The sequence below is a fragment of the Centroberyx gerrardi genome, chromosome 20, assembly GCF_048128805.1.
Source record: "Centroberyx gerrardi isolate f3 chromosome 20, fCenGer3.hap1.cur.20231027, whole genome shotgun sequence".
NCBI lineage: Eukaryota > Metazoa > Chordata > Actinopteri > Beryciformes > Berycidae > Centroberyx > Centroberyx gerrardi.
Genome location: NC_136016.1, coordinates 18990114 through 19016475, shown reverse-complemented (window position 1 = coordinate 19016475; position 26362 = coordinate 18990114). Strand labels below are relative to the sequence as shown.

General features: G+C 41.8%; 2 protein-coding genes across 2 annotated transcripts; one reads left to right on the top strand and one right to left on the bottom strand.

The window, feature by feature from the left end:
- The first annotated feature begins 12 nt into the window (after nucleotides 1-12).
- prkar1ab (protein kinase, cAMP-dependent, regulatory, type I, alpha (tissue specific extinguisher 1) b) lies at nucleotides 13-11304 on the top strand. Its single transcript, XM_071926739.2, has 11 exons — nucleotides 13-136; nucleotides 1832-2047; nucleotides 3166-3336; nucleotides 4161-4252; nucleotides 4361-4422; nucleotides 4533-4579; nucleotides 5363-5521; nucleotides 5973-6033; nucleotides 6504-6625; nucleotides 7755-7836; nucleotides 8556-11304. Exons 2-11 carry the CDS (start codon nucleotides 1874-1876, stop codon nucleotides 8726-8728), a joined length of 1143 nt encoding a protein of 380 aa, XP_071782840.1. The 5' UTR covers nucleotides 13-136; nucleotides 1832-1873; the 3' UTR covers nucleotides 8729-11304.
- Nucleotides 11305-12936: 1632 nt separating this feature from the next.
- fam20a (FAM20A golgi associated secretory pathway pseudokinase) lies at nucleotides 12937-26145 on the bottom strand. The gene is made up of 11 exons (XM_071926732.2): nucleotides 25293-26145; nucleotides 22751-22944; nucleotides 22125-22175; nucleotides 19682-19760; nucleotides 18968-19060; nucleotides 16898-17013; nucleotides 15968-16148; nucleotides 14958-15067; nucleotides 14786-14867; nucleotides 14638-14697; nucleotides 12937-14108 (listed from the first exon to the last, which is right to left on the bottom strand). The coding sequence occupies exons 1-11, from the start codon at nucleotides 25661-25663 to the stop codon at nucleotides 13838-13840; spliced, it is 1608 nt and encodes a 535-aa protein (XP_071782833.1). The 5' UTR covers nucleotides 25664-26145; the 3' UTR covers nucleotides 12937-13837.
- Nucleotides 26146-26362: the final 217 nt, after the last annotated feature.

The following is a 26362-nucleotide window of genomic DNA, read 5'->3' as shown; positions in this document are numbered from 1 at the left end:
CTAACCCGTATCCGGTGGGGCAGCGGTCCAGGGCTTGGGAAAAAATCGAAGCGAGGATCTGGTAACAGTACACTTTGGGAAATATCATCCATCCCGAGTCGCTATCGAAGGGCTCGGCAGGAATTTATAGTTTCTTGTAAGTATTTGCCTGTCTCCGTTCGTGAAACATATGACCTCTGGATAGGTGAATTTTGTTTCCTCCGTTTCGCGTTTGTTTATGATAGAGCTCAAGATGGCGTCATTGGATGAAAGCTTTGCCTTTGCAGGCCAGCTGACACAAGCTAGCCAGCTAGGCATCAAACTAGCTAGACACACTCTTTAACATAACGTCTGTCAAAGATAGTTAAGCGAAAGAGTAAAACCTATATTATGCATTTGTATTTGATATTTATTGGTGTTTGCAGTTGAAGCTAGCTGGTGTCTCAGCAGCTCTGGTCTGCTGTACTTGGCTGCATCAGTATCCTCATGAAGCCTTCCTGACCTAGGCTGTTACAGACAGTACAGTTGCTTTACTGTCTCTAAAAGCCACAGCAACGTTTACCAGAAAATGTAGACTAGTCTCATTTAGAGGCGTTACTTTTATCCATCTTCCGGCATACTCCACCGCCACTTGTTCAGCAAGGTCATTTCTGCATCGTTGTGTTTTCTTTAATTGAATTGACAGCCCGCTCTTAGTCGACAGGTGAGGTGAATTTGCTCAGTAACTGACTGACTGACGGATTTGTATTGCATATTTTCACTACTTAGGGTATTTGTAACAGCGGAAGACCGACGGCATAGCAGCTTTTCTGAGACAATAATTTCCTCAAATTATAAGTGTATGCGGGGCCTAAATATCAAGGAGTTGTTTTAGATCTTGGCTTTGGTCTTTATTCTTAATATGCATTACCTGGTCTGAAAACAGTATCATTTATCACTCCGTTGTCCCTATGGTAGATTTAGATTTAGATAGGCCTGCCAAGTTTCCACCACGACTGTAGTTGCATAAAGGCTGTGTTGTGCCAGCCCCATCTTTGATAACATGGCTGGTAATCTCCCCTGGGCCTTGTCAGATTAGAAATTATCTGAATCCTATTATACTGCTGCACATGCATGACACACTTGCAGGCGCAGGGCAGATCTATCTGTTTGCTCAGTAGACCTTATTGTTACTGGGTGGCATTTACTCATTTAAAAATGCATGTATTAGTTACAGCAGGGCTCTCAAGGCCTTCCTGTTTTTAGGCTGTACAGTTGAGCACTGAGCTGTCAAAAGTAGCTTGTATCACAGAAGCTAATCAAATAATCTGGGGTCTGTCAGGCTATTTTGCTCAGCTGCGATATCATAGCATGAGATGTTGCAACCTCATGGAAATGCACACACTTCTATGGTTTGGTTTATATCATGTGGACTTGATTCAGTGGCCTTAATCTCACCATTTAGCCTAAAATTAGGCCTTATTTGTATGGTACGGTTGCAGGCATAACCAGTTACTATCTCTGTGGTTGTACATTTTATTTAGGCTGGTTGAAAACTTATTTTGTTTTGTGTAAATAGAGCCAAGCCAAACAGTTTGCTTGTCCTGGTTTGTTGTCTAGTCAGAAATGTGTGATCACATCATATGACCAGTTTTCGCTCCTGCCACTTAGAAGCAGTCAGGCTCCACAGTGACAAAACAACACCCCGTCTCTCTGTGCTTTCTCACTCTGGCTCTATTTTTCTCACACTCCCTCTTTTTTCTCTCTGTCCATTTCACACAGCCACACACAGCCACACCTACTCTGTTCCATGTTGTGCCCTGATCATCTTAAATCACGCTGCTGTCTGTCTGTTACGGTCTGCTCTCTCCAGTCCAGAGGTTAGAGGTCACGGTGCAGGGTTGCGGTTGTCGTCATGGCGTCGGGCAGTACGAGCAGCGAGGAAGAGCGGAGCCTGAGGGAGTGTGAGCAGTACGTGCAGAAACACAACATCCAACAGCTGCTGAAGGACTGCATCGTCCAGCTGTGCACCTCCAGGCCAGACCGGCCCATGGCCTTCCTCAGGGAGTACTTCGAGAGGCTGGAGAAGGTGTGTGTGTGTGTTTCTGTGTGTGTATTTGCACAATGTACACGCATGCTTTTTGGTTGTTTTTACTGGTTGGTGGACAGAAAACAGATCATTATACACTACATTATATTACATTAGGCAATTACTGTTTAATACGCCAGCCAGTACATGCAGTCATAAACTTTTATTTCTTTCCTCATGGTTAGGCAATATTTTCTTTATTTCTTTTGCAAAATACAACCTGATTAAATCAGTTTGTCAATTTGACAGAGCCTCAACACAAAGGATCTCATGGAAAAAGCAATTTCTCAGTCATTACCCTGAAGCTCTCTCTGTTTCTATTACAATTCCCCAGCCCTATTAGAGCTGCTACTAGCATTTATTTTGTTATCAATTAATGTGTTCATCATTTTATTGATTAAAGGTTTTATCCATTAAAACATTTAGTTATATACATTTTCATGTGTAATAATGCAGTAAAACCTGACTATATTTCAGCTTGTTATTGTCTGAGTCCAGATCCTAATAAAATACAGCATTACAGCCGTCGCTAGGTAGTAGCAATGTTACAGTAATGTTACATTTCAGTGAGTAGACGTACACAACTATTGCAGCACACTTTCAATGACCAAAGAGCTGATTTCAGAGCCGCACTGAAAAACAAAAGACTGCCACTTAAGAATTTGCACTCCTTTAACTTATAACATTTCCAATATTATATCTGAGAATGGCAGTAATGAAGCAGCAATAGCCAGAAATTCTTTACAATATGTTGGAGGCAAGCTAACTAGCTTTCTTGCTCGCATACTAACCTTGCTTTAATATCATTTGCCATTCTCCTGCACCGTCATGTGCATCAAATTGCACGCCTTGGATTTTTTTTTTCTGTTCAGCTGTTGCTGTATGTTGTTGAAACGTTGCACAGTGAACAAAACACTATATTATTGGGTTTCTGTTGACAGTATCCACTTGCTTTACACAAGCTTCTGGACTTTGGGGTTTGGGTTTGCAGCAGCCATGTTCAGAAGAAAACACTGCACTGACTATGAATATGCACAATCAATAAATTTACTTAATGTAATTGATGATTGTAGCAGCTCTATTGGCTGAAGGTGCCTCTTTCCCCCCTCTCTTTCCAGGAGGAGGCCAAGCAGATTCAGAACCAGCAGAAGGCCAGCAGTTCCCGTTCAGACTCACGTGATGAGGAGGTGTCTCCCCCCATGAACCCTGTGGTGAAGGGTCGCCGGCGGAGAGGAGCCTTCAGCGCAGAGGTTTATACAGAGGAGGACGCCGCCTCTTATGTCAGAAAGGTAGATATTTCCCTGACTTCAGAGGGACAGTTTTTTAAGATGTTTTCATATGTCTGTCATTATTAGTATTTTTTTAATAATTTTTTTGTTTTGTTTTGCCTTTCTTTGCTCTTTTATGTATTTTTTTGGTTTATTTTCACATTGATCTTTTTCACTTTAACAATAAAAACAAAATGGATGGAAGTGAAGGATTTACTTAATTCAATATCAATGAATGGCAATAAAAATTTAAAAAAGAAAGATAGGGACACACACACTAGGGCTGAACGATTTTGAAAAAATATCTAATTGCGATTATTTTGACTGATATTGCAATTGCGATATGATTTGCGATATTAGAGGGAATGATAATTTTTACATCATTATTCTCATTTTCATTGAAAAACGTATTAAAATGATTATGGTGTGATTTTTGCGGGGATCTGTACCAAACAAAGATGTTTTCTTAAGTCTGTAGAATATGATGTGTAGGCCAGGACATCTCTGCAGCACGACAATATTTCATTTAAAATGGTATTTTGACACACATTTCGCCTTTAACAAATATTGTACCTCCTGCGATTTGAAAATTGCAGTAGGCCATATTGCGATTTCGATAAAATTTTGATTAATTGTTCAGCCCTATCACAAACACACACTACAGCAAACACGCTGTGGCAGTGGCAGTGTCAACAAAACAGACCTACAACACTCACTGTTATATCCACAGTGATATGTAATCAGTGTTTCCTTAGCGCACATTGGGCTGAAACTCTTGTGCTACACAAAGCTAAGCACAAAGTCAAAATATCCTAACACGCAACATGTCTGTGTTGTTTTCCAAGGTCATTCCTAAAGACTACAAGACGATGGCAGCCTTGGCCAAAGCTATTGAAAAGAATGTGCTCTTCTCACATCTGGACGACAACGAGAGGAGGTACCTATCTTAAACAGTGTTTGCTTTTCAGAGGTCTTTTAAAAATGAAGTTTGGATATTTGTGAGTCTGTATTCAGCTGATCAACACACAAATCTGTTCTTTTCCAGCGACATATTTGATGCAATGTTTCCAGTTACCTACATTGCTGGGGAAACAGTTATTCTGCAGGGTAGGATCTCATCTTTTCTACAGTATATGTTCAGTTTAACAAAAATTAAAGGGGATCAAACCATCTCTTAGTGTGACTGTGATATTAACAATTTCATTTTATGCACCCAGGTGACGAAGGTGACAATTTCTATGTCATTGACCAAGGGGAGATGGATGTGAGTATCTGACCCTCATCATGTATTTTAGGAAGCAATGTACTTGCTCGATATAAAACTATTGAAGTACTAAGAGCTTTTTATAGAATTCCTTGTTCTCACATCAAATTTGTTCATTATCTATTTGTCTATCTAGCTATCTCTGTAGTCCCCTTTGGCCAATCTGGCATTAACATGCACCTCGTACCAGGATGAGAAATCTGATTTCTCTTTACTTGACAAAACGCAAGTTGTTGCACTTGTCACTTCCTCTTTACCTCCTTTAAAATTGACAGTAAACACCTCATCTCCCTTAATATATACATAACATACATTATTTTACTACTCAAGCTGTCTGCAACGTGTTTTATTTTGTTTGCTTCCTGGTTGGATCCGCACATGAAGGTTTTTCTGTTTACATAGTTGCTGTATGTTGATTGGAGATGAATTGTATCCCACTTAATGTGGCCAAATATGTCTCTGGCCACCTCCTGAGATGGTTTCAGTGATTTGATCTTCAATGCGTTTTGGGTGAATTTACAGCTGGATTTGCATGTGTTCTTGCTCTATCCAAATAGTTTGCATAACGCATGTTAATTCCAGGTATAAAGGGACTCTTTCTCTCTATCTATAGCTCTCTGTCTTTCTCTCCAAAGGCAATTCTATTCCTCTCTCTCATTGCAATTCTAACGGTTTTATCTGTAAGGCCTTTTATACCAAAAGTACTTTGAAATATCACTTTCATCACTGTTGCAGTCCCCGATACCTTTGTTTTTACCCTGCCGATCTACCTGCCTCTGACAGGTGTACGTGAACAACGACTGGGTGACCAGCATCGGGGAGGGAGGCAGCTTCGGAGAGCTGGCCCTCATCTACGGCACTCCGAGGGCCGCCACCGTCAGAGCCAAGACCAACGTCAAGCTGTGGGGCATCGACAGAGACAGCTACAGGAGAATACTCATGGTGAGGAGACACTTCACAATACCTGTGTGTGTGTGTGTGTGTGTAATGCAGAGCAAGAACAGGGCTGAAAAGTGATGTTGAGATCAACTTTCCTAATGTTTTAAAATATGAAAATGTATGATTTTATATATATGCTGTAAATTCCTCATTTTTCATATTTTTACATACTATAAATTCATATATTTTCTTTTTACTCTCAGTATGTTCTGTTGGTTATAATTATTGCCGTGTAATGTTTTTATATCCTAGCCATTGCTATGTCCTATCCTTTGCTGGTGCAATGACCTAATTTCCCCACAGGGATCATCCAAGTTTGATTTAATCTAATCTAATCCACTGCCATGGGGTGGCACAGCTCTCACGCTCAAACTTCCAGGCCTGCAGTGGGATTCTTCACTGTGTTTAGTTCCATGTTATTTTATAGCACCAAAACAAATGTCTTTGTCTGCAGGGAAGCACCTTGAGAAAGAGGAAGATGTATGAGGAGTTCCTCAGGAAAGTGTCCATCTTAGGTAAGTGACTTAATGTTTTTGGATCTTAGTTTTTATCTGAGTTGTAGCTATTCCTCTGTTCTTTCTGTCCACGTTCCTCACTGCCTTTGTTTTGCTGAAAAGGTTCAAGGAAAAAAACGTTCGGTCTTTTTCATCAATAATATAGTCAGTTTTGAAGTGTAATTTTACAGACATAACAACAGCATACATCATCTTTCCCTACATTTCCTAGTGTCCCATCCTCTCTCTCAGGTCGCCCTCATCCCCCCCCATGAACAATAGTAAGATACAATAATCAAAAAATACACCAGAAGAAGAGAAACACCTTACTTATTTGTGCTGTTGAGATAAAAAAAAAAAAAAAAAACCTAAGGGGCCTATAAAAACATCTCGCCTAGAAACAAAAGAGAGAAACAAAACCAAGTAACAGACATGTTTTCAGGGTTTTCTGTCATTTTAACAGAGTTGTTTTCTGTGTCCGCCCCCCTCAGAGTCTCTCGACAAGTGGGAGCGTCTGACAGTGGCTGACGCCTTGGAGCCGGTCCAGTTTGAGGATGGACAGAAGATTGTGGTGCAGGGAGAGCCTGGAGATGAGTTCTTCATCATCCTGGAGGTAAACACTCACACACACATACACAAGTACACATACTAGTGGTGTCACGATACCAGAATTTTGACTTCGATACCAATGCTAAGTTTAATGTCTAAAAATATGATACTGCTACGATACCACAGCAAAAGAAAAACCAACAATGTCGCAGAGCAACCATTCTGCTTTATTTTTACCAAAAGGACCATAAATTCAACATGAATATGAATATTGTAAATAACTTAATATATATTCAACTCTAGATTGACAACAAATAACAAAATAACTGTGCGATGATGTCTTTATGATGTCTGAAAATCACTGAGATGTTTTGATAACTACTAATTTTTGTTTGACACTGTTTCATGTTTTCTGCTGTTTGATTCTGTTGAATTTTGCGCTGCTGCAGTTTGCTGTCAAGAGTCAGACTGTGACTCTATTCCAATCCTTCTTCTTCTTCTTCTTTTTCTTCTTCTTCTTCTTTTAAATATTCCCATCCACGTGCCATCCACACATATACACAGCCTGGTGGTGACGTTGAAATGGAATTTCAGTTTATAGAACATATTTGGTTAAAGTTCATAAAATGAAATATCAAATTTAATCTTAAGTCTTTAATCTTTAATATCAGTTTTGTTGAAGTGGTAGTAAAATTTTGGTTATCGTGACAATGCTAACACACATACTGTACACTCAAATACATACACACATACACACATATGTAATTTCACCTAGTGACTGATAGTTTCAGTATGTTGCTGCTTTTGCATGAAAACCAGGCCATTTCAATGTTCTATCTATGTATTGATTTTATTGATTGACCGATTGATTGAACTGAAACTTTATAAGGTCTTTAATATGCTGATTGAGTTTGATAACCCTAGGGCCCCTGAACTCTATCAAAAATCTACTCGGTAATATCAAAAATGCATTTTAGTCAATCAATAAATGTGTCTACTTTTTTACTGATTCCTCAAAAAACTTGTATGATAGGTTTTCATCCAATAGCTGCACACACAAAATTCCAGATTGGAGATAAGCAGGATAAAGCTTGTTGATCCAGTTTGAGCTGATGTTGAATGTTGTATATGTGTGTGTGTGTGTGTGTGTGTGTGTGTGTGTGTGTGTGTGTGTGTGTGTGTGTGTTCCTCAGGGTTCTGCAGCTGTGTTGCAGCGTCGCTCAGAGAACGAGGAGTTTGTGGAAGTGGGGAGGTTAGGACCATCTGACTACTTTGGTAAGAATAAAGAAATTATCAATTATCAATCAATTATTATTATTATTATTTTTTTTTTTTGTGATTATTGCGACCAAAAATGCATGATTGTCCAGTTGTTTTTCGTCAGAAATTGTGTTGAAATTTGTTTTGTTTTAGGTGGGGGTTTTTTTGCAGTAGGAAATGGTAAAAATTAGAAGTAAAAAAAAAAATGGTAGCAAAGTAGCATTAAAGAGAGGTGAGAGAGAAAAAACAATCTCCCATTAAGAGAGTAATTTATCGCCTTTTGTGATTAAGAAAAAGCACCACTGCAAAGTTGATGATTGGACCATTTCATACAAAGAAGTGTGATGATTGACCAAAATTACAGCCTCTGTTGATCTGGCCATTTCATGTGTAAAAATTGCAGTAAGTTTGCAAAATTGCAGGTTCTCACAAGTGTTGTGAGGATTGCTTGAATTTGCATTAATTATTGGTATCCCAAAATTGACAATTCCTGGAGGGACTGTCAAAGGCTTTCTTTTTTTAGTGCACTGCACTCAAAATATCCTTCATTCAATTGCTTTGTCTGCATCTAAGACATTTTAGGATTTTGGAGATTTTGAACCATGACGTGTGTGTGTGTGTGTGTGTGTGTGTGTGTGTGTGTGTGTGTGTGTGTGTGTGTGTGTGTGTGTGTGTGTGTGTGTGTGTGTGTGTGTGTGTGTGTGTGTGTGTGTGTGTGTGTGTGTGTCCTCCAGGTGAGATCGCCCTGCTGATGAACCGCCCCCGCGCTGCCACTGTGGTCGCCCGCGGCCCCCTGAAGTGTGTGAAGCTCGACCGGCCTCGCTTCGAGCGCGTCCTGGGTCCCTGTTCGGACATTCTCAAACGCAACATCCAACAGTACAACAGCTTCGTCTCGCTGTCTGTCTGAAGGGGCGTCTCTCCGCACCCACCCTGACCCTCCACCCTTTTCCCCATAACCCCCTTTCCCCCTTTTAGACCCAGGGTCCACCAATGCAATTTGCTTTATGTCACTTTCTTCTTACTTCTGTTCGCTTTTTTTCCCCCCCTTTTTTGTTTTACACACACATTCATTTTATTGTTACTACCAGTCACGCAGAGGTGACTTTTAGCCATTCACCAGCGCTTGTACCAGCTGCTGTACGCTACCTTATAGGCACAGTTACATCACATGTACGTCATAAATGTATTTGCTGATTTACGCTTTCCTTTCAGACTCGACTTTAAACGCAAAGCAGGATCGTTAGGAGATCTGACAGACGTTAGGGTCTCCGACTGATGAGATAGGACAATCAAACTTAACGCGGCGAAGTTGGCGCTCTTGTTCCAGATTTATGTTCTAGATTGACTCAAAAGAGGACCGCTTCTTTCCTGTCTAAGAGTTTCCCGTTGAGACATCAGATAGCTAGATTAGATATATAATGTAGAGCAGAACCTAGATACTGTAGAAGGCAGGAAGCATATGATTGCATCTAATTTTGTCAACCATTTATAGGTTTAAGCTGTGATAAACAATGGTTGTACTCCATTTATCATTTTTGGTTACCTTTGATTGGTCTGACGAATCGATGATGAATCTGTTTTTCCTAGTTTGAGCGAGCCTGTACAACTTAAAGGTTTTTATTTCATTGTACAGCTACCAGGCTAGTGCCAAATGTTGATTATCGTCACGACGCAAAGATGCATAGCCGTGGAAATAGAGCGCGTGTTCTGTTCCAATCTGTTTGGAGCTCAAAACGGGAATTAGTTGTCACCACATTATCCTCTAATTGGTAGAACGACCATACAAGAACTGCCTTGACTACTCTGAGAAGAAAAAAAAAACAAAAAAACATAAGAGTATTAAGTGTATTTCAGTATTCAGAATTTTTTCAGTATACACCAAATAACTTCGTCACTCTTCTGCTATGGTTTGTAATCAAAAATGTTATTATAGTATAGTTAAAATTATCATAGTTATATTATTATCATCATTGACTAAATGATGAGCTAATGTTTTGGCTATGGTTTGGAGTGATGGTGATCTTAAAAAAAAAATATGTTTAACTGTCTTTTGTAAACACTTATTTTTCCATAAATTCTATTTTAGGTGTCCAGTGCCACAAAGTAAATAAATGCTTCTTCTTGTCAACCGACAAAACAGTATGTAATTGTATTGTGTAAAACGTCATGGGTTAAATCTTTTCTTTTTTTTTTTTTTTTTTTTTTTTTTTTTTTAAAGTAGGTCAAATGGGTAAATTACAAGTTATTGAAATGAAGTCTTGAAAAAAAAAAAAAAAAATAGATGGTTTTATGGATTCAGGGCCTCGAAGTATTTATGTATCTACAACAGTAAAGCCGGCAGAATCCAGCGGTAAACCGACGAGAGAGAGGCATTTACCAGGCAGAGAGTGAACGGATATTTATTTAAAAAAGCTAGTGTCATTGCTTATGCCTATTGAAAAGGTGACTTGTCTTTTCATCAGAGTAGCTTGTGATCTGTTCTCTATGCTTACTTGGCATAATGTTTTAGGCACCCAGTGATCTGGTATGAATGGAAGCGTGTATTAAAAACTTGCCCTGCAGCGACGTGCAGAAGCAGGATCTTTGTCAAATATTTGGTTAGTTAATCCCTAGCTTAACTGCTTGATGACTATTTAGATGGCATAAAATGTAATTCTGTCTTTTTTTTTTTGTTGTTTTTCTTTGTTTTGTTTTAACCTTTACCAACTCGGCTTCTGGATTATAGGCCTAACTCTTCATTCCTGCCTCACTGCTTGTTCCCAGAAATTACCTAGAACCAGTCATGTTTATCTATTTCAAAGCTGTTTTTTCTTTCATTTTCTGTTACAGTATGTCTCCATTCTAAGATCTTGTATGAACAGAATGGATGATTGATTGATTGATTGATGAATTGAGTGATTGTATGTCCAAAAAGATTTGATTTTGGCAGGATAGTGAGCTTAGAGTGATGAGTGTATTTGTTAACGGACACCGTTATATTTTTCGTTACAGTTAAATCGACCATCCTCCTCTGTTCCCCTAACCCTCAGGAATTCCTTGTTGATTTGGTTACATTTGGATTTGTGTCATCATCAGCTTCCTTGTGTATGACATCACATCCTCTTTATCCTCATCTACAGGAAATGACTCCGTTAGGGACAAAGGGTTTGACTCACTTTAGTCAACATGTTGTTTTCATGTAAATAGGAGCAGCATCGTCACCATTAGTTTTAGTCCAAACATTTTTAGTCACACTGCAATCGTCCCGGTTTGCCTTAGCTTACCTAACCTGGGCTTACAGTAGTAGTCAGTCACTCCTGCTAGCCCGAACTTCAGCAAGTTTGTTAGGCCTGCAGCGGAGAGAGCTGCAGGTTATCAGAGGACCATTCTTTTTCTATTCTACCCTGTATTCAGTTTGACCTCCTGTATGTGCAAAGACGTTTATCCTTTTGGTATAGATTGTTCCAGATGGCAGTTTAAGCAATAAAAAGTAAAAAGAATTGAGTTTTGTCTTGGTCTCGGTCCTTTTCGAGTCTTGTGCTGCAGCTTCGACTGCATTCCTACAGCGGTGGCTTTCCTGGCTGGAGTTCAGGACGCTCCTGATGGGGCTCCAAATAATGTAATTACAGCCATATTAGTGTAATTTGACTTGTACTCGCTTTTCCTTGTGGCTTAAATGGTGTGGAATGTGTTTGAAAGACACATTAACCTCACCGACATTGGGTGGAGAGGGAGCAAATTTATCAGGTGCTTTAAATGGGCCCTGAAGGTGAAAAACAGTTTGGGAGCCAATGTTTTTGAACATGTTAATATTTAGTGAAGGTGTAACCTGACATCTGTACACCAGGGGGAGATATGGAGCTGCTGTAAGTGCAGAGAAGCCTGGTTTCCATTAAGGCAAAACAAGGATACCCTTCTTCTCATGTTGCTGGACTTGTTCTTGTACCAGAAACAATCATCTAACTCCTTCATATTTTAAACTATAACCACAATCTAAACATAAAGCTGATGTATCATTCCTTTTCTCTGTATTCTGACATTCTAACATTTATTATAGAAAATATTCTTTGTCCAGTTAATATACATCACTCAGTTTTTCCTTTAACAAGATTTTTATGACTTTATGCAGCTTAGGTCATTTTTCCATCGAGTGATATTTTCAAATAATGAGTATAAGTTTTGACCTTTTTATTATTAACAATTACAGTTGGCTCTGGCAAGCTCCAATTTTTGCGTTGCTGTTGGTTATTTGGAGTCACAGATCTGGAAATGTAAAAAGCAAATTACTCTCTAGTTCAGTCTGCGCTCCTTGGTTTCCCAATCTCCTGCCCTTCATGTCGGAGGTGTTTGATATGTTCATTCCTGTAGCTAGGTTTCAGTGTGAATGCTGTGGCCTGATTGGTTTTACCTGTGGTAGAAAGCACCTTTAATGATGAGGCAGAGTTTTGAAGGAACCCTCCACCCCTCCGCCTCCCTCCACACCTTTGTTGGTATTTGAAAGATCAGACGCTTTATTCCTGCTGACACCTTATAAAATGTGCTGCTCATCAGCCTCCCTGCCTGCTTTGTCAGGCTGACGCCCAACTTCGTTTGGCACGATTCACTAACTCTGGGACCTCTTTAAAATAGTTGTGGTCGTTTGTCTTGCTTCACATCTCACAGAGACCCAGGATCTGTTAAGGTTCTGTAGGCACCGGCATTAAGAACGATGAAAACGACACACGAGCCGAAGCCCAGACATGTTCTGAGCTCCGAGGAAGATGATCATGCATTTTACAGATTTGACAGAGGACAGTTGGTCTGCCTCAGAATTATTGGAAAAAATGTGTTGAGGTGTTATGATATGACACATGCCATGCAGTAGTTTCAGGTTAGCCATGTCTCTGTCTCAGCCTGTTTCAGCTGGGTTGATGTCGTAAAGCCATTTAAAGGCTTTGATGAGGCAGACAAGGATTACAAGTCTGGAAAATGGGCTGGAGCAACTTAAATGACTGTTTAATAGGTAGCACTTTTCACTGGGGAGACACCTCACACACACACACACACACACACACACACACACACACACACACACTTCAGCTATCTTACTCGTAGGTGATGTCTTCACTGACTTCAGAATTGCACCATATCACCACACAAAATAACTTTATTCAAACTTTTAACATCATGTGGACACACAAACGTCTTGATGCCACAGTCACAATATTTACCACCATTCATTTGATAAGACCCAAACAACTTATCCAGTGCTTCATGCTCAATATCTCTCTCTCCTTCAGTGCTGTGAATGTCAACTCCGTTGCTGATTTCGGTGTGTGTGAGAGGGAGAGAGAGCGCCTGTGGCATGTGTCAGGGTGTCTGCAGGGCCTTAAAAGTCAAGTTATCTGAATTCAAAGCCTTAAAAGGTCTGCGTTTTAAATGTTGCTGTTTCTTGCTCCAATATCTTTCAAGTGAGAAATCTTTGGTATTGTCTGATACTGCTACTGCTTTGTTTTTACTCTTCAAGCTAATTTGACACGCGGAATTGGTCTTAAATTTAACTTAAATTGCTATTAAAAAGGTCTTAAAAAGTGTTACATTTGATTTGCGGGAACCTTTAGTCACCCTGATGTATGAGCTCATGGTGTATGCAGACGTTCAAAGTGGGAACCCTGTCCAGTAATTAACCTCAGACACATGACAGTGAAAGAAAGAAAAGGAAAAATGAGTCTGGAATGTGACAGAGTAACATGTTGCTCCCTTTGTGATTGGTATCCAATGGACAGATGAGGAAACTAGGAGAGTGTATCCCGGTGAAGCCTGCAGTGATTCCCATTCTGAACGTCCAGATGAGACTCAGCACTTCTTCCTTCCTTCTCAGGCGGACTCCTGTACCTTCCACACACAGAGCGGACAGCTGGGCCTCTGCCTCTGGAGTCAATGAGGATTTCACAGCTTCTCCCATGTATGGCTTGTTCCTTAAATCCAAACCATCTAAGCCTCGTTTGCCCTGGGCTTCACCATGAAGTCTAAGGAGCGACGTCCCCTTCGCCCTCCGTTACCTGGCCTTGCTCCTCTCTGTGGCGGCCTGAGGTTTAGCTGTGGATCTGATGAAGTCCTTGGTGACGACCTCGGCCTCTCCCAGCCTCCGGACGCAGCGCTGCACCACCCGCAGGACCTTCTGCAGCCTGCGGTCCAGCGCCTGCAGGTGGGGCTCGGTCAGGACGGGCTGTAAGGGGTCTCCCTCCAGGGACTCCCTCATCACATCGCTGAGACGGTACCGCGGCTGGAGGAGGAGCTGCAGCCGGAGCAGTGTGGAGCGCTTGATCCTGGAGAAGGTCGAATACAGGATGGAGACAGAGGAGGAGGAGGAGGAGGATGGGAGGGTGAAGAGTGATGAAGGAGAGAGGGAGTGTGGAGTAGGAGGGGAAGAAGAGGGAGACGTAGGATTTGGGATGAAAATACCAGACAGGGAGAGATGATGAATTGGTATCTGGTGTCTGATATTTTGTATTTTGGTTGTAAATGAGGAGTTTCGTTCCAAAATAAGATCTCCACCATTTAAAAAAATGACACCCACTCTCCCATATTGACTTCTGACATGAAACCTAAGCGCATTATGGGTTAGTATTGAAGTTAGGAGTCATTTTAAGACATTTGCTTATAAAATAGTTCATGTTTTGAGGACAGAATCATTTATGTTTTTCGAATATTAGATAATATTATTACTGATTAATGAATTTCATGTAACATGTTTTTTCGAAAAAATACATATATAGCATTTTGGAATAATACCCTTCTACTGTATCCCCCTCATAGTCCAGAAACAGTAAATAGAAACAGGCTGACTCTACTTACATGCAGCACTGAGATAGCGGAGCCAGAATGGACATCTCGTCCTGGGAGTGCTTCCCAAACCTGAAACACAGGACGTGACATCACAGGCGATAAGGAAACTGAAGTGCAAACATTATTTCACGAAATGCTCCATGACTTCTCCTCTCACCCTCTGGCGTTGTCAAAGTGTAGAAGAAATCCATCGTCTCCAAATTTGGTGAAAATCTCATAGTGGTGTCTGTCCATGTTGCCTGAAACAGAGGGCCGAGGAACATTATAGACTTTTTGACAGATAATCCAGTGGTTATATGAATAGTGGATGATGTATTGGGATACAATACCCATAAGGAAGTCGAAGATGGACATGTCTATGATGTTGAGGAGCCGGTTGCCTGAGTTGTAGGGATACAGCTGCTTTATGGTATCACAGTAGAACGGATTCACCTCCCACCTTTCAGACAGACACAGAGGAACAGAGACGCAGACGTTAAGAGTAAAGCAGAGCTGAAAGAAGAGAGGGCAGAAGGGCATTATGGGGAATATTCTTTTACCGGAGAATGATTGAGGTCACTGCTCCGTGTGAGAGTGACTCCAGATCCAGTAATCGTCAGATGTTAACTGTATTTGGATGTTATTCCTCACCAGATATTTGTAACAATGTGGGAAAAGTTGTCTGTATTTGCCCTTAAATTTCCCCAATAATGTTGTGTTAAAGATGCCTTAAAGATGCCAGATTAATTTTGAGACATTATTATAATTACCGTAAACATGCAAGAGCATTGCCGAGATGATTGCAAGCATCTGCATCATGGATTGCTTTACGGCACAAAACAGGAGGAGGGCGCTCTTTTTTCCAGAGCAAACGGAGCTAAAGCTTTCAGTGTTTCTCGTAATGGTATAAGGTTGAACGTGTGGAAAGGCCGATGGAAAAATCACTTCCAACATGTTTGCCCTTTTCAGTAGAGCAAAGGAGAAAACCTTTGATCGAAGAAGCGAAGATCCTTTTCGCGACAGGAAGGAACAGGGGTTTATGGGAAATGTGGTCTTAAGTTAAAAACTAGCACTCAATTCCACTGCCACTGAGACAGAGGCTACCAATCATCTCTACCAAGGTCTCATTTGTAATTTGACAATGATGTATTGATGTTTAAAAATGCTACATGAAGCACCTTTAACTAAAACTCAACTTATACCATTTGTTGGACACTTTTATCTGAAGTACCTAATAATACCATGGCTGCATACATTTTTACTATAGGTGGGAGTTGAACCCTTTCCCCTGTCAGTATTAGTGCCATGCTGTACCCACTGAGCTGCACAGGACCACAGTTCTATTTCTATGAGGTCTTACTCTTCGCGGCCAGTGAAGGTGTAGGAGCGTATCCAGGGGTTGGGGATGGAGATGCGGGGAGCGATGCTGAGGCCGGGCAGGTAGGCAGACAGCGAGCCCTCCAGCAGGTCCGGGCTGCCGCACACCGCGTACTCCGTCTTACACACATACAGGCACTTGGCAAAGAAACACGTGTTGTTCGCTGTTGGGAAGGAGAGCAAAATGGCAGAATACAAATGAGCGCACCGTTCAGTTACAATTACATGCCTTTTGATCAGCTTTGTGTTTCCCTCTAGCTAGTTGTTCTGTTGCCACAACGGAAACCCTGTCAAACCCACCCAAAATACACCATGCTTATGCTTAGGGTAACGTTAGACCGACATATCCGTTTGCAATTTATTAAATATCTGATATCGGCCAGTCATATCTCCAATATGATGTAGGCTCCTGCCTGACCACAATTACATAGCAAAATCTATAAAACCTGCAATGACATTTTCTTTTCTTTGCAGTGTTCAATAGCATTCGATACTGTTTATTTGTAAATTAATTCTTCATTTGAAGACATTAATGTATTCCAGATTTTCCTCTACCATTGAATAGGTGGGTCACCCTGCTGCTAACTCTACTAATTTAGTCTCAATGGGGAGTTAGTTTCAATGAAGAGTTTAGTGTCCCATGGTCTGAATGCTGTTTCAGAAGCTTTTCCCGTGCCAAGAATAAGGTCACTGAATACTTGTCATTTTTTGGCACAGAAATGGCCAAATTCAAAGAAATTGAATATCTGCACAAACTCTCAGCTGTCAACAGCTTCAATACATAAATATTGGCATCGGTATCGGCCTTCAGTCACATTAGTTGCACAACAGTCACATTATTCACATTAGTCTACACTTGCACTTGGGAACATGGAGGTTATGAGAGGACTTCGAGAGAGAAGTGATGTTTTACCAGGCGAGGTGAAGAAGACGCTGCGCAGGTCCTCGTTGTGGGTGACTTGGAGGACTTCTCCTGTGACGTTCACCAGCCGGCCCACCACCGGCGGCACCCTCCGGAAATCCAGGACCCTAAAAAAACAGGTGAGGAAAAGAAAAACCTTACCACTCTCTTTCTAATAAAGGGATTTCTCTCTCCCTCACACACATACACAGTCGGTTCAATTCACACTCCCATTCCTGTTACGCAAATGTAAACCCACTTGAACCCTCGGTGATCCTCTTTACATCTTTATCTCCTTACCTCATTTCACAAGGCCCACAATTCATTTTTACTGATTCTCATCAATGAATAACCCCCATTCACAGTCTCTGCTCTCTGTAATTCAGCAGTATCAAGAGCCCAGAGCCTGAGGGCCATATTCCAGTCATGTCTCAATAACAGTAATCAAACTATAATCAGTGTGTGCTTTTCAATGGCTGTATGTCAAATTGCTGGCATTCCCCAACTGCTGACTGTGAGGGATAATGATAAGGGAACCTGGCACCCGACACACACAACACACTTCCAAAGATATAAAATAGATAGCAGAGAGGTGGTTCATCTGCCTCGTTTGTCTTTGGCGAATGTTTGCTGAAATGTTTTTTCTTTATTTTTACTATTTTCCACATTTTAGAATAATAGTGAAGACATTAAAACTATGAAATAACACAAATGGAATTATGCAGTGACCAAAAAGTGTTAATCAAAACCATCTTATATTTTAGATAGCTTTGGAAAGAAATGTAGAAATTTACATAGGCATCAACTTCACTATTTATATTTGTCTAATAAGCATTCAAGCATTTAAGCATAAGCCTTTAGATCAAAATGGCTTTAAGAGAATGAAAAACATAGCACATTCAATCAGGTGTGTCCAAACTGTTGACTGGTAGTGTATATAGAGATGCAGCATATGATCAGTGAAACTGAAGAGATACTATACTGTATAATAAGTGTTTGAGTGCAGCCATGGTGATTGTTTGAATCCAGCTGTTGTTGACGTGGCACTGATGTTTTCTGTCTCGTGTCGTGAGGCAATAATTTATCATCGTGTGTGGCTTCTTAATGATACCGTCTAGCTCAAATGACTGTATTCCAGAGTGAATCACCTCACCTCAGCTAATGTGCAATAACACAGACAATCGTCAGTGTGTGTAAGTGTGTTTGTGTGTCCATAAACCATGGTATTTATACTAATCAGCTTGAAATGTTGGGCTGGGCAACATGTTGCAATCCTTGTGGAGGCTGGTTGGTGTTTGTTGGAAGCAGCAGAGTTAGTTTTGCAGCTGTACCTATTTGAGGACCATTAAAGAGTTTTTTTTTTAACATTGCTGATTGCATTCGTAATCAAAACTGACTCTTTTGTATTTCATTCATCAGTGGTGGGTTAGGGTTAGCTACCACAACAAGAACGCTGCTGCCACTGCTTGGAAAAAATGTAAAATAACAGAAATTATAATCAATAGAATAATCAATATTCCTCTAAAACACAGTGAATTAGAATTAACTTAACCAATCTACTTTATAACTAGCAGCACTCTGTTTCCATTCTTAATAATTTTAGATCTTTGCTATCTTCATTTATTATTTTCACTTTTTTATTTGTACTGTCTTCCCTTCCTTCTTAATTTAATTGTTTTATTGCTATTTTATCACTTTTATTTGTTATTCATTTTTTAAAACTTTTTTAATTGTATCTGTAATTTTTCTTTTTACACTGTCTTTTTATTCATTTTTAATTTATTGCTAAATTGTGAAGCACGTAGAGCTGCATTTTATGTATGAAAGGCTATTGTTATTATTATTATTATTATTAATGTTTTATTTTTAATAAAGGGCCCAAAGAGAAACATTTGAAGCACGTTAGTATGCGCCAGAACCATAACTGGGACCAAAACAGGGACAGATGTGGAAGCAAAACTAAAATTACCCCCAAGCAGCGCTGCTGAATAAATTTACAGAGAAGACAGTAAAGAAACACCCCAGGAGTGATGTAGACGACGGTAAAACAGGAAAACATGAGCAAACAGGGAGAGGAGGCACCTGTCGAGGTGGAAGGCAGCGATCTCTGCATTGTGTCTCTGGAAGTCAACAAAGTAGAAGAAGTCCTCTGGAGTCTGCTGGTCCCTCTGCTGCCTGAGACACACACACACACACACACACACACACACACACACGCATATAGAATAGGCAGAAAGTCAAATACAAATTCACTAAGTAGTCAGATATAGATAGTGCATCAAAGGTTGTATAATAAAGATTATAATAATGTTGGAAAAGACTCTAGATGACGTGACGTGACGTGACGTGACGTGACGTGACGTGACGTGACGTGACGTGACGTGACGTGACGTGACGTGACGTGACGTGACGCGACGTGACGTGACGTGACACAACCTGACAACATGGTACATGACATGACATAACATGTGACTTGACCTAAGAAACGTAACATGACGTGACAACATGGTACATAAGATAAGATAATGTAAGTTGGGATAACATAACATAACATAACATATGACATGACCTATGATAACGTAATGTAATGTAACGTAACATTTGCTTGACACCTATATTAAAAATGCATTACAGTACCATGCGTGCATTCCTTTTTTTGTACTGGTGTCCGTAGTGGTTTACAAACCTCTAACTGACAGTGTTAGTGCTTTGCTTTACCCGTCAGAGACCACATAAGCATCACTGACGGTGTGTAATGAAGACCCAAGACTCGACTGATGTGGATTCAGTCCTCACCTCATGGGCTTGAACATGGCCTTGCCGAAGTTCTGCATCTTCAGAGCCAGTTTCAGGTGGTGTCCGCTGGGCTTCACCACTGGAGAACAGCACAGAGAGAGAGAGAGAGAGAGAGAGAGAGAGAGAGAGAGAGAGAGAGAGAGAGAGAGAGAGAGAGAGAGAGAGACGATTGGTCAACCATGTCAGCTCACACATCAGCTCAAATACAGGCCAACCAACACTACATCGCACCAGAATTCACTGAAATAATGTATAGACTGTCTGACTTGTGAGCTGATATCTAACTTGTACTCCCACATTCGCTTTGAGTCCGCCTTGAACGCTGCCTGGAATAAGCAAAGCAAGTGAAATAGCTTTGACAAAAGTGAAAGCTAGACATCAGGTAATTGAGCCAGCATTTGTTTTGCAACTTAAGCCCTGGAGGCTTGTTTTCGAGCCGCCGAATGTTTTCTCTAGATCTGCCCCGGGGCCCTGTTCCCAGTGATAAGATAATTAGGGGTTGGTCACACAGCTTGGGCTCTGCTCTCAGCGACTGGCGTTCCCTTCTCTCTGTCTGGCTTCATGTTATGTCACAGCAGTAGGCCAGACTAACCACACACGCCTCCCCTGCTGCGCTCTGTGAAACTCCAGGGTATTAATAGTTTACAATCATGACTATAGTTCTTCTGGAAATGAATCAAAGAGAGCCAAACTGGCACAAATGTCCTTTGAAGCCGAAGCACATTGTTGCTTCTCTGCTTATTGAAATAATGAGAAAGTCTTGCGAGGTTAAATGTAAGAAGGAGGGGACGCAGATTGTTTTTTTGCATTTCTTCTTGGCAGTGTGTGATGTTTGTGTGGTCAGCCAGTGGTCAGTTTCCTGTGGAGGGAGAGTGGTGAGGACAGAGCAAAAATGTGGAATATAACGTCTACAGGTTCCTGGGATTGAGAAATATGAAGTATGGGATCGAGAAGTATGTGCGAAGTATACAATTCAACAGTAAGTTATATAATGGCATTATTTTAATGAATAAATATGTAATAAAATGTATTTCTTTTCAAAACTGAAGCTCTTTTTGTAATGCAAATGTACTTTTAGATTCGTATTTATACTTGAACATTATATCCACATATTATATACACATATCAGGGGTGGTGCTTGCCATTCATGCATGGCAATGCAAGCTATACTTGTGATTTCTGTCTCCTCAACCATGTTGCAGGTCTAAAAGGGCAAAAATACTATTATGCTACAGTCCCAGTGACCTGTTAGCTGAAATTTGGTGGTTTTATTGACCATTTCACAGTAAGCAACAACATTTTTTTTTTCTAAATCTGTCATATTGCACCAAGCAAATTCTTTCCTCTAGATTTCATCTTTGCAAATGTGTCAGTAACTGTGTTGATAAAGGTTATAAGAGTGAATCAGCAGTGATTGTTCATAATGAATGATAAGCTTATTCAACTTATGAGTCATTTTTTACCAATATTGCTGCATTCCAAAGGATTCTCTACATTGTTGGCCATGGGTGCCGGGCACCCACACAGCACCCATTCAAAGTCCGCTTATGACACATATACAGTAAGTAGTTAACGGCTACCCATGCTTTGTTGGTTGCTATGCCAACTGTTGTGGTAACCAGGGAGGAAGTCAGCAGTCTGTCTTGTTTTCTTGTGGGTTTTTTTCGAATGTATGTACGCTACTTTGAAAAAGCCTTTTCAGTCGGTACTCAAGCATTGGTAACAGTTGTATAAAAACCAAATCACCCTTTAGTATTTCAGTGCTGCATCACCGTTGTTCCAATAATCACGGTAAAAGAAACACAATCTCTGGTAATTATTGCTATAACCTCTATTGAAAAGTAATAAGATACATCATTTTTTTGGTAGAAACTTCCTCAGTTATCCATCCATACGTGTGTGGCTTTGATTTGTGTGCTGCTCGGAGGTATGAGATGCTGTGTGGGTGGGTGCTGCTGTGTAGGTTGGAGCCTGGAAGCGCCGGCTCCCCTCAGAGCACGAAGAGATCAAACATTTAATTAACAACTCTCCCTTTGAACATAAACAAGCCCCCGCTTTTTGCCCCAGAGCTATGTCTTATACAAAAAGACAAATCACAATCATGGTAATATATGGGATTTTGGAGCCAAATGACAACAAAATCCCTCCTATCACAAAGCACGCAGCAGGGTGTTTGTGTCTGACAGTACCACCAAGCACCGCGGAAAAGACAGGGAGAGGGAGAGAGAGAGAGAGAGAGAGAGAGAGAGAGAAGAGAAAAACAAAGGGGCCAGTCAGAAAGATGTTAACTCCAGCGCTCATTCCAGTATTAGTGCTGTTGCACAAAATTGTCACTAGAGCACAACAGACATCACAACATGAGATACAACACAAATTACATCAAAACCCAAACAGTCTGACAAATATAGAAATGTCTTTGAAGTCAGTGGTGAATTGATCATACCTTGGGTGCAGTCACATGCTCCTTTTAGGGCCTTCTCATCCTGAGTGTAATCTGCATGAGATAAACATATGTTAGCTGATCATTTAGCTGTAGCATGTAGCATTTTTACATCAATAAATCATTACCACATTCATTTTGAGACATGAGGCCATCGGCGAGGAGATTAGCAACTTCTACACTGCATTTTACATCGTGTGATACCGGGTCGGATATTGCAGGAAATTGCTTTACGGCACAAAACAGCTCTTCCTGTTTTTGTGCCGTAAAGCACAGTTTTTTAAGCTGAAGATTTCAGAGTTTCCTCGCAATGGCAGATGAAGTGAAGAGCCGATGGAAGAATCGCTTCCAACATGTTTATCCTCATCAGTAAAATTAAGGAGAAAATAAATGCAGGAGGAGCAGGGGGGTGGGACAAGTAGCAACAGCAACAGGGTTTATGGGAAATGTGGTCTTAATTTTGAGATACACTTGTAACAAGAATTTGACAATGATATATTGATGTCTAAAATGCTACACAGCATCATCAAGCTTCCATCCATCCATCCATCCATCTATCCATCTGTCCGTCCATCCATCCATCCCTCCATCCCTCTATCCTTCCATCCCTCCATCCCTCCCTCCAGTACCTGAGCTGATGACCGTCAGAGCCTGCATGTCCTGCAGCAGCTGCGGGATAGCGGGGTCATCACGGGCGTACAGAGCGTAGCGGTTTATCCCCAGGTGGAACTTCAGCCAGCTGGCCTCGGGGTCAAAGGTCGCTTCATGTTCGGTCACAGTGATGTTGGAGGCGGCTGCTGCCTCGCTGTAGTATTTCATATGCCTGAGGAGCAGGAGGGCAGCTTTAGGAACTGAACACAGACTGTACTACTGGCTTCTTTCTACTGTGATATTTGACCCTGAGGAAATGGTTTGGATATATAGTGTGATCCTGCATTTCCTTCTCACTGTGAATGACGCTTAACTTTACATGACTAAGAGTCTAGTAGAGGGGATTAGTGCATAATAAGCCGTGGAGCTGACTCAAACAGACCAGGGCAAAGGAGAGCAGCAGCCTGAGATCCTGAAGCTCTGCTCTGGCTGCATCTGGGTCCCGAAACTTTACAGCACCCTGCTTGGGAATTTTACTACATTTTTTACAGACAGGCTTTAATTTAAAAAAGCCCAAGGATAAGGAGCGCTTCTTGGTACCAGAAATGTCCATGGCAGAAAGTAAAACAACAGGTGCTCTTTGGAACGGTTGCTACAAGAAAAAAACCTGAGGGTCCGAGGCACTCTGTTGGGATACAGTGCCTTGGACCCTCTTTGATTTTTAATACAGGATTTTATTTGTTTTGACATATTTTATTGTTGATTTATTTCCCTAAGTTTGTTCTTATCTAGCCCAATTTTTGATTCATATCTGGCATTGTTTTTGTTTGTTATGGAGTTTGATTTTTTACTGTTCTGTTGTTGTTGTGTCTTAAAGTGGTTTGAAACAAGATTTGAAATTTCCAGAGCTTCCAAACTGATTTCCAACATACTTGGAGTTTTCACCTCTCCTCTCCTCTCCTCTCCTCTCCTCTCCTCTCCTCTCCTCTCCATACCAACCCCACTCACTTGGCACCTCTCCGCTCCCTGACAGTTGGACACACATCCCATCCCCTCTGCAGCCTATACTTAAAGGATGGGCAGGAATCACTCTGAGACCAAAACAAATAAGCCTGCGGTGAACAGGGGCACCGCACCGCCAGGCCTGACTGCACCGAGTGGGACGGTCAGCTCTCTACCCAAACAAACTTCATCACGGGCCGGATAAAGTGCTCAGATAATAGAGCGAAAGGCTATAAATATGAATTTGTTCACCCCGGGTCATCCCGCCAAGCCATTAGTCACCCAGCCAGCAGAAGTGACAGACCGGGGTAATCAGGACGAGGGGCAAGTGCAGACCGCAGACCACAGACTGGGGAGCAGAAGGGACGAAGGAAAACGGGAAGAGGAGTAGGAAGCAGACTGGAGCAGCGTGAACCTTGAACGATTCAGTCGTGATTGCCTGCAAAATTTGAATTTTGTTTGTGCAGTTATTAATAAAAGCAAGATGTCAGGAAAGAACACGCGCACGGACGAACACACACATTCGCACACATATGCAGGTTGACCAGGAAATCAACTTTAAACTTCAAAACCTAAACTTAAACTTGCTGCCTTTTTTCAGCATGCAAATAAAACGAGTCTTAACTGTCCAGTTAAGTAGCCCCTGACAAAAAGCTCAGGCTCCCCTCTCGTTAAGTGCTTTTTTTGCTGTATTAAGGGGCTGTTGCAAGATTTTGCAAGACTTACACCAAGCCTGCGGGGTATCCATTGTTATGTGCACATTTATAAGGCAGCTGAGAGAGAGAGAGAGAAAGGGAGAAAGCAAGAGAGAGAGGGGAGAGATCCCTTGCTCATATTTCTTCTTATTTTCCACCGTAGGAGCCCAAAATCTCTATCTCTCTGAGGGAATGCACTGTGTTGGGATAGACAGACCCGTTCACGAGCCAAGACAGCTACGGCTCCCACAGATTTAGAGGGATTTTAGCAGTTTTAAGTCCTTGTTTACCTTAAAGAGAGCGCTCCAGACGCTCGCTCTCAGAATGACATGTTTGTGAGGTTTTTTTCTACTCCAGCCCACTCAACGTTGGACTTTTATGACGCAGACTTTACAGAAAGTTTATGGGCTTTATGAAAATTGCTTTGCCTAAGAGCAAATGTTAAGGATTGTTTACACGCCCTGATGCTTGTGGGTGTTTGCGCCTGTGTGTGCATGAATGAGTACATATGCGAGACTGTATTGCATGCATTTGCATGAATGTGTGTATGTGTGTGTGTGTTTGTTTGTGTGTGTGCGTGTCTGCGGTAGGGTTGGGAGCCTCAGCCGTAGTGTCAGTGACCCTGCCCCTTGACCACAGTCAAGCCTCAACACGTTTTTCTCAGTCAGTCATTTCAGCCTTTCCAAAAAGTTACACCTAATTTGTATGAAGTTCTTTATAATGTCAAACTATATGGAAGCAATTAAGTTGAGTAACACTGGTGAAAGTGTGAAAAGATCACATTTAAATCATTCGCAGGATAAAAACAGAGATAAAAATAAGCAATGTCTAAAAAATTATTATTAAATTCAGACAAAATTGAAAACATGTAACAGGAACCGACCTTTCCCAGCGTGACACCTTCCTCCTGTAGTACTCCATCAGCTGCTCCGCCTGCAGCAGCCTCTCCTCCGGCCCCAGCGCCGGCGTCTGGATGTTATACAGGGGGTGAGCGAACAGCCTCCCCAGCTTCGAGCCTCCGCCCGTGGGGTCGGGCGCCGTCCCGTCCAGGGGCGGCGCGGAGGTCCCGTTGGAGAGCCAGGGGGTGGCGAGCCCCCCCTGCCCCGGGAGGGTGAGGTTGTCGGGGCCGCAGGGGCAGCGCTCTCCCGATCCTTGCCCGATGTTCCGCAGCTTCGGCAGGAGGATGAAGTAGAGGTCAGCGGAGAAGATGGCTGTGAGGGTCGCGGCCAAGAGGAGACGGTCTCTCCTCATCATGACAGAGGGAGAGGAGAGGAGGAACCAGAGCAGAAAGTGAAACTATAGACAGAGTAGAAAGAGAGGGGAAAAAAAAGGAGAGAAAGCTAAAGAAAGTCCCAGGGAGCAAAATGACTATGTGCTGCTCCAGTGTGTGCGAGGCATCACTTGTAGCCTGCCTCCAGTCTCCCACACAGTCAGCCAGACAGAGGCGAGAGGTAAGCAGTCAGAGGTTGGTCCAAGTCTCTCTTTCTCTCTCTCTCTCTCCCTCCCTCTCTCTATCTCTCTCTCTCTCTCTATCTGTGTGTTTCGGTCTGTGTGGAGCTGTTCGTTCCAGCCTCACTTCTCCTCCTCCTCCTCCTCCCTTGGCAGGAACTGAAGAAAGAGCCGAGCTGACCCCGAGCATGTGTTAGCAACAGTCACTGACAGCTTGGCTGCTTCCCGGGACCTGCTGCTCCGAGGGCGAGAGAGAGAGAGAGAGAGAGTGTGTGTGTGTGTGTGTGTGTGTGAGAGAGAGAGATGAGAGAGAAGAGAGAGAGAGTGTGTGTATGTGTGGGCATGTACACAAGCGTCAAATGACAGGTTAGCAGATCCAGGATTCTTTTGTTCGGATGAGATCAGAGGTGAGAGAGAGTGTGTGGACTGAAAACACACGCGCACGCACACACACACACACACACACACACACACACACATGCACAGGGAGTGACAGGCTTGGAG

Excerpts from the sequence above, each read along its gene's own strand:
- prkar1ab (XM_071926739.2), top strand. The coding sequence starts at position 1,874 with ATGGCGTCGGGCAGTACGAGCAGCGAGGAAGAGCGGAGCCTGAGGGAG. Across the intron at positions 4,423-4,532 it reads GGAAACAGTTATTCTGCAGG|GTGACGAAGGTGACAATTTC; the intron begins GTAGGATCTCAT and ends TTATGCACCCAG. Across the intron at positions 7,837-8,555 it reads AGGACCATCTGACTACTTTG|GTGAGATCGCCCTGCTGATG; the intron begins GTAAGAATAAAG and ends TGTGTCCTCCAG.
- fam20a (XM_071926732.2), bottom strand. The coding sequence starts at position 25,663 with ATGATGAGGAGAGACCGTCTCCTCTTGGCCGCGACCCTCACAGCCATC. Across the intron at positions 19,061-19,681 it reads GCCATGTTCAAGCCCATGAG|GCAGCAGAGGGACCAGCAGA; the intron begins GTGAGGACTGAA and ends TGTGTGTCTCAG. Across the intron at positions 17,014-18,967 it reads GCTGCCTTCCACCTCGACAG|GGTCCTGGATTTCCGGAGGG; the intron begins GTGCCTCCTCTC and ends CTGTTTTTTTAG.